Below are 8,774 nucleotides of genomic sequence, written 5' to 3'. Positions count from 1 at the left end.
TTAGTTCCAGATCTCAGTTCTAATCTTGAACGACTGTCGAGGAAGTCTATTTCGAGCTATTTTCCAAGATGGCGCCCATCGACTGCCAATTATTCGGACCCTTTCCGGCAAAAAATACAGCTTAATAGCCAGTCTCGTCATGGGGTCCTCGGTTATAATATTTTCTTACCATATTGAGCTAACTCCTCAGCTATTTGGTTTTTCACGATATGATAGTAATAGAAAGATTCGACCAAATGTTCGCCGTTTTTCGCCATTTAATTTTTTTTGAAACGATGACGTAAACATTGCATCATCTCTTCCACAGGTTATACACTCATACACGTACCGGGGTAGCTAGGCCATCACATGCATTATCGCGCATAGGCTGAATGATTGACTTCATTTGCGCAAACGAGTGGCTTATCCTATAGTATATTAGTACTCGAGAATCCTTGCCAGAGTATTGTATTCGTCCACGGGTTGTCGATGTTTATACTGCATCACAAGTAAGTGTGGTGCAGCTTAATTTACTGGACTTTCGAGATCGACATCATTGTTTATAAAGTCTTTTTATCATAGAGAACCCAGTAACTGTTATAGGTAAGTGAATCTTCAAGCACTTTCAAAATAAACCTTGCAGTTAGAGTGTGGATCGCATCATTCAGTGATTTTCGTGCAAAATTCAGCAACCTTTGCGTCTTGATCACTTTACACTTTTATAGCTTATGTTTTGTAATCTTATGTGCAGTCCAGTTGCTGTATAAAAAAGGATCATACATTCTGGCCCAATTACAGGTATAATGAAATGAAATGAAAGCCGGGAATGAAAGACAGAGATAATAAGAATCTGATCATGTCACTGCCAAATAAATCCTACAATGTAGTTCCAGTATTGCTGTATGGAACTAGACTGCCTAACTGGCCTGTATCTCGTTTCGGCCAAAGAACGTCTGTAATACATACCTGTTTTTAATGACTTTGCAACAATGTTTCTATTGTCAGCAATAACAGCTTGCATTCACACTTTTGAGTTTATATGGTGAATTTTCGTACACATCATAAATAAGTGAAATCAGAATATCCTGAAAGGAATTTAGGTAGCTAATTCAACGACACTGACCTCGCAACAGCTAATGTTTTCATGTAAACATGGCGTCATTAGACATTTTAGCCTACGTTTCGTGTCCCACTATCGGATCGTTGAAGCAGCGAAACCTCAATCCCGGCCTCATTCACGAATTCACTCACCTTCCTACACCACCAGTTGAAATAAAACTCGAAACATCCCGTGTTATTCCTCAAAACTACATGCACCTTCATTAATAAAAATTGAAATCCTAGTAGAAATCCGTTATCGAAAATTGTTTGATATAAAGCGTCACCAAAAGTAATTTTTCTGAAGAGTAGATACGCGTGTCAAAATGGCGGCCGCAGTCGCATCCCCCCAGCTTTGTACGTGTACCCAGGTCACGGTATGTCTACGTGACGAACAGTCAAGGTCAGAGGACAGCGCAACCTGTCTGCTGTCATGCCGTAATGGCTCCGCCCAATGAACGGCGCTGTCAATCATCCTTATTGCCTTTGTCGAACAGACTTTTACGCAGGTAAGAGCTCACGCTGTCGTCACTTTTAGGATCGACGAGCGTCAGGCCGACACAATCTGGTTGTGTAGGAGACTATCATCGTGATGCCCACGTTGGAACCATTGGATTACGGAAGAAATATTCATACCAGGACTGAAGCAAATGTGGCCATTTCTATGTTTGTACCGGGCAAGTACCGGACATTTTCCAACAGAGCTAGCGGAAAATACTGCAAATTCGTCCAAGGTAAGCAAAGGGTTGGGGATCGCATTTTTAACTTTGACTAAACTGTTTCGGAGTTAAGGCACGCTAAAAGTAGACCATTTCGGGGGCTGTATTTGGTGTACATGTGACGTTTTGAAAAGAGTAAAAAACGACCACTTTTTCGCTATTGCTGAAGTATACCCGCCGAATCATGTACCAATACACAAGGTATTGGTACATGAGATCAGGTATACAGTATGGAACCAGATATAGTTCCAGTAACTGAGTAACTGAGTGTAAGTTACTCGTCATACTTCATACGTCAGACTTCAGGTCCGTAGATGTCATTATGTTTATGATAAAGACTGAAGTCTTGCTGGCAGGACTAAAGTAAATACGATCCTTGTTTAATTTGGTTTACATGCATGCACATGTTAATTATCGCGTAAAAGGAAGGCCGATCAGAGAACAGGAAGAGCAGAAAATGGCGAAAAATTACGTTCTTTTACAAGGCAAAAAGCAACTTTTCTAGGCATTATTGACATGGTGCCTTTGCGAAAGAAAGTTTCCTACTATAAAGACCCAACTTTTGAGATGGTTTGTATGTTTGAAGGGGCAAAATTAACAATAAGGCGCCGCGGTTATAGTACCGGGGCGTTCAGCAAGTCATCATCTGCATTCATCTCGACACTTGTAAACAAACCGTGCTTGAGTTTAAATATGGCGTCAGGCGCAATGAATTCTTTTTATCTCTTTCTTTCATTATAATTACCCCAATTTTACTGTAGCCAAGCCCACCCCATTGATAAACCACTGACCTGTGACACAGTTGTAGCTACAAATTTCGAGCGTTTTTGAGGACTTGCCATAAGGCCCTTCGCACTTGATTATTAGTTTCCTGTTAAAGATTTTGAAAAAGAGACGAGGTGACTTTTAATTATTAATTATTAATTATCTTTTATTTTCTTTATTTAGTTTGAACTATTACAAGCAACTATTGATTCGTTTTGACTAGAGCGGGCATTTAATTATTTCTAGCGATATTTGATTTTATAAATAAGTGAAGGTGGAGTTGTACTCCTTGTTTATTCATCATTATTGTTGATATTATTAAAGTCAGAAAATGGCAAGTAGAAGTAGTTGAAAGTTATTTTAAAGCAGAAAATTAGAAATAAAAATGAAATAATTAATTATTTTGAGATTTTCAATTTTGGACGTGGGCAGTAAACAGGAAACTATTAAATAAATAATCAAGTGCGAAGGGCCTAAGGGTCAGTATTAATTGTTTTCATTATAAATGTTGCACAATATTAATATTGACATTTGATATAAATTAACAAATTGTTTGACCCTTGGATATATTCATATACGGTACCGTATATAATTGCTCACCTGTGTTTTCATATCATTTTATGGTGAAAAGTGATTACAAATGTGTAATTTGCAATCATTTTTTGGAGCAATGATTTCTTTGTACCGACGTCTAGTATGTATAAATTTGTGAATGCACATTAAACACATGTAATGATGTATAAAACACTTGTAACACAGCACCTGTTGGAACTCCTGGTGGGAGCTGGGAGTTTCAATTATTGGAACTGCCTGGGACAACACTAAATTAAAATCATCATTTAATATAAATGATCATTTTAAAGCACCCTCTTTAGAACCTAATTTTGACATAAAATGGCTGTTTCCACCAAAAACGGCCGAGATTTCTTAGGACTCCACCGCTTGACGCATGATGAACTCCTCAGCATTTTGACACCTTTTTTATCGAAATCGGCCAAAAAATGATCATGTGCCAGCCAAAAAAATATTTGGATCTAGGAGTCTGTGGGCCAGGCATAGGGGGTCTGAAAATTGTCATTTTGCATCAAAGATTATTATAATTATTCTCTGTCTTTTATTGATGTTGTGTTATAACTTGGTTTCATATATCGTTGTCATTTTGATCCATCTTTTTTATCTACTCCAGGTACCATGGGTATGTTTGTGTGGCTTGCATTAGTTGTGGCCAGATTCTGGGTGTGTATCTACCCAAGCCAACTTACTGGATACATTCATCCAGATCAGTTCTTTCAAGTCACTGAGCCATTGGCAGGTATGTGTGTTATATTTGACTAAAAAAATAGTTGACTTGTACCAACACCTGGGTTGGTCGGTCGGTCAATATTTTTTGTGCAATTTCTGCAAAATACGACGTGATGCCTACTACTTTGCATAGAAAATTTTAGCGAAATAGAGACACTATGTGCTTTACAAATGTACACATCTTCAGGTGTGTATTTTATCAAAAATACTATGGAAAAGGTGATTCAAATCAATGCAGGAAACGTGACTGAACACAATTTCCATCCCACATTTCCCTGCTTAACAGGGTATGTTTACGCTGCCAGTCTTCCTTATTATGTACCCAACTGCAAAAAAAAAAAAAAAAATTCTCTAAAAATTATATTGGTACATAAACACCAACAACTCACATGTAAAATATGAGCGTGCACAGCGCCCTCGTTCAGCTGAAAAAATTCTTGAAATTTCGGCCTCTCTGAGCTGATGACAGACTTTGGAAGGGCATAACATCTTGCGCCATCATCATCCCAACCTGAATTTTGCATTTTTTTGAAGTACCAAATGGTTACATCACAAAAACCAAGAAAAAGGTTGGGATCTTGATGGCGCATAAAAACAGCAAATCCAATGTTTTGATGAAAAGCGCCCTCGTGCAAACTTCAAAGCATCATAACGTGCTGCGCCATTAAATTTGCCATTCTGATCATGCGGGTCTCGATAACTCGGTGAAATATTTTATCAAAAAATATCAGAAAAGTCAAATCTTTAAACGGAATGTCAAGTTTTATTGATTTATAAATCACGATTTTGGAGGTAAAATATAGTGGTTATCCTTCGGACAAGTGCATAGCTCATCATGGTTGCCCCCAGTGATTTGTGGACAAGAAGATAAATTAAGTGCTTATTTCGATCACTATATGTGTATGATCAATGTGTGGCTGATATATGAGATGGTGATTAAAAAATACCTGTAATAATTTTTTTTAAATCACAAGATCTGGATTCTGGACATATTAAAAAATTAAATAGATAGATTACATTTGTAACTATACGGTTACACCCCCGGTTACACTGTTTCATTTTCTATAAATTAGCAAAGCCATAACCCAGAAAATGATCATACCCAATTATTCAACCTGTTCTTTTACATTTTGCAGGTGACATATTGGGTTTGGACCATTTCGCACATGGGACTGGAATGCCACATCACGGGACCAATCCGCAATGTCTTCTTTCCTTACATCACATCTGGCGTTGGTTTCTTTGCACTCAAGACAATGGCAGCATCAGGATTGACCACCATCAACAGCTACACACTGCAGGCATTCCACGCCTGGCCATGGCTGCAGCATCACTTACCGTAGACTATGGGGTGTATGTAATGGCAAAGACATTGAACCAAAATGTGTGGAATTGTTTGACAGTTTTGGCTAGTTCCTATGTTACTCTAGTGTTCAATACCAGGACATTCAGTAATGTGTACGAGTGTGGCGTGTTTGCCCTCCTGCTTGCGTTGATTGTTGTGTCAAGACAAGATCAGCTTAAACCTGTTCAGAAACAAGAGGAGAAAAAAGCGAAAAAAGTGGACAAGGAGGGTGATGGTGATGGGAAGAAAAAGAAGAAACAAGGTGCTAAGGTGGATAAAAAGCAACCTGCATCAAAGTCACCACCAAAGAAGAAGCCTTCAAGTGATGCCTTCATTGGTTTCTGGCTTGGTGTATTCATGGTAGAAGGTACTTTCAGTCGTCCCTCTTTTCCGCCTTTTTCTGATTCCACTCGTGTTCTGGTTGACCGGCAAGGAAACAAATCTTGATGGCAAGGCAATAGCAACCATTTTCAAGAACATATTCCTGATCATGCCAGGTGCTATTATCATGTTAATCATTTGCATTTTCATGGATTCCGTGTATTACGGCACCTTAGACCCAATCATCCTAGACCAGCCTCAGCTTCTGCTAGAGAACCTCAATGCAGAGTTCTTGTTCAACAACCTTACGATCACTCCGTGGAATTTCATAAAGTATAATATCAACCATGCCAATCTTGCTGCCCAAGGAATTCACCCAAGAATCACTCACTTCTTGGTGAATTTTCCCATGTTGTTCTTGCCCATATTTGTGTGCCTTGTCATGGAGATCCATGCCGTATACAAAGCTCGCAGCCAGAACAGGTTGACAGGATTTGCTGCCTCCACAAGCCGCGCTTTCTTGCTTCTAACATTCCTTACACCCGTAATGCTCTTGTCATTCATACCGCATCAAGAAGCACGCTTTATCATTCCAATCATAATCCCGTTGGTGTTGCTCTATGCAGATTTCATCATGATGACCAATTCCTCCTTCCCCAACCCACCTTGGATTATGTTCAACTTACTTGGCTGCATCGTGTTTGGGCAATTACACCAAGGTGGTCTTGTTGGCAGCATTGATCATTTGAGAGGAATGGCATTACAACCAGTGAAGGACAACCCCATCTCCTATCATTATGTATTCTTCCACACGTATATGCCTCCTCGTCATCTCTTCAATCTAGAAGATAAGATCCTCCCAGCTCACGCAAACCTTGAGGATGAGAAGTACAAGCACATCTTGGACAAAAATGAAAATATTGTGACAGTTCATGATCTGATGGGTGCAGGGAGACTGGATATGCACCATGTGGTCGAGGAGCTCCTATCTGATCGTCGTACTCCAACTCCAGAGTCTTACGGAAAAGAAATATTCCTCATTAGTCCGTCGTCATTGGATCCAATCTTCTGTCGTATGAATGTGAAGTACAACTTTAAACTCAAAGCCAAATTTGGGCCTCACCTGAGCATGGAGGATCCTCCAGAATGGTTTCCATCGTATTCATGTGTAGTGGAACCGGAGCGTAGCTACAATCGTATGGGTTTCAGGAGCAAACTGGACGCCATGTTTTCCATCTTTGTGTACCAAGTGGAAATTGTGCGCATGTTTCCTCCAGAAACGGACCCTGTGAAACTCAAAGAATTGAAAGAGAAAAACCAAAAGGCTAGAGAGAGACTTGGAAATGTTGATTCACAAAAGAGTTAGCTCAAGATTATCAGGTTTTAGATAAGGCCACCTTAATCACAAATAATTTTTTTGTCTTTTTTTTAACAAAGAGGCAAACATAAAACTCAAAATTTCTCAAGTTTTCAACAAGTTTTAAATTTCAACACAGAAAAAAATTATTTTGTAACAGTGACTTAATTTGTCTGCTATTCCAACATTTGCAACAGACATTGAATATTTTCTACACAAACTGATTTTCTTGTCTATACTGGCCCATAAAAAATGAAAAACAAATGCAGTCTGCATCAGGTTTTCAATTTCTCACAAGCTTTGAGACTCCGGATTTAATTAAGATGGCCTAAACTTCTGCAAATGTGAATTCTTCATACGGTATGTATAAAAATGGATCATCAGGGTATTGATGTTATTTCTTTTTCTGTAGAATGTGGATCAGGGTTCCTGCTAGCTTAAAACTTAAGGACTCCATAGTCTGCAATCATTTGACAAATTATATGTATATGGGACATTTTTGGTTAAATTCTGGTGTGGATATAGATGCAGTCTACATGTAGGTGGATCTACGAAATAAGAAAAGGGTCTGCCACAATGCTATTGCATCTAAAAATTTAAAAAGTCCCTTGAACATGTTGAAGTGAACCCTGATATTTGATATTGATGGTGTCAATACATTACATACTTTTCCAGTACTATCTTGATATATAATTTTGTTTGATATTTCCAGTCCCAATGTGTTAGCGTTGCACATTGTAGTTATGCAAGTATTATTAAAGTTGGATTTTACTACGAAAAAGGGAATTAATCCAGACCCAATTATTGATAATTACCTCCCTTTGGTCAATTACACTTCCAGCTCAACAAGCCCACCCCAATGATAAACCATGGCAGACAATCCAAAAGATAGAAAATTGTTACATGTATGTAATAATGTTATTATGAAACCTGTTGGCACACTTTTCACACCACTGCATGTTGATTGGAAATCAGTAGGAGCTAATTGGACAGATTAGTGGTTTTGATTTTTAAACATTTTTCATAGAGCAACCAGAGTATAAGTACAATACTTTTATTTTTAATTTGGTTAAACTATTAATACCGTATACATTTGTTCCAGTAAGCGCCCATACCACACTAAGTGCCCACCCAGGGTATTTTCAATTTGCTAAAGGGTACCATTAATGTTGATGTAAACTTGCAATACATTTACCATGTTTACTGCATCAGAAAAGCAACTGGAATGTCTCAGGACCCTATATAATGTCTCTAATAAACGGCCCTTACGAAAAAAATTAGGTAAACCAGGTAAAAAATAAGCCCCACCCAAAATGAATTAATAAAACACCCTGGGCACTTATTGGAATGAATATGGTATTTGTTCTCATATAAACTGATTGTCCCATCACAACAATTTATAGTGTGCTAAGCCCACCCACAGAACATATTGGTTATATCCTGATCAATATGAATCGGATATTTGTAGTACTATTATTGATTTGCTTGCAAGTCAGAAAGTTATTCAGAGAGCTTGATATATTTTTGATATGCATATGTATGAATACACAATGACTATAAACATGTAAATCATCAATTTGTTACCACCACACTTAAAGCCATATTATAACATTTTCATACAAAATAGATTAGCATTTCTTTGCCATAAAATGTTAGTTTTTACTGTCAGATATATCCCCTTTTATTTTTGAGCCAAACAACCACGGCAAAGCAAAGAAAATTGGAATTTACTACCATATGTCGCCAATACATACCACTCCTTCGGTCATGTTATGGTACGACCCTTTGGTTTGTAGATCACCGTCCCGCACGCCGTGTACGTACTGTGTGTTATGAACATCGTGTATGCGTTCGACTAATAATTCCATCGTAATAATAAAACACCGGT

At 38.2% G+C, this 8,774-nt stretch overlaps 1 protein-coding gene across 1 annotated transcript; it reads left to right on the top strand.

Moving 5' to 3' along the window:
- Positions 1-453: 453 nt before the first annotated feature.
- LOC140154876 (GPI mannosyltransferase 4-like) lies at positions 454-8,774 on the top strand. Its single transcript, XM_072177528.1, is given in 7 exon segments — positions 454-582; positions 3,748-3,873; positions 5,000-5,017; positions 5,020-5,054; positions 5,057-5,162; positions 5,165-5,606; positions 5,608-8,774. Coding segments are annotated over 6 exon segments (2,010 nt in total). The 5' UTR covers positions 454-582; positions 3,748-3,752; the 3' UTR covers positions 6,896-8,774.

Source organism: Amphiura filiformis, chromosome 6 (genome assembly GCF_039555335.1).
Source record: "Amphiura filiformis chromosome 6, Afil_fr2py, whole genome shotgun sequence".
NCBI classification, from domain to species: Eukaryota; Metazoa; Echinodermata; class Ophiuroidea; order Amphilepidida; family Amphiuridae; genus Amphiura; species Amphiura filiformis.
This window is presented reverse-complemented; position numbering and strand designations above follow the sequence as displayed.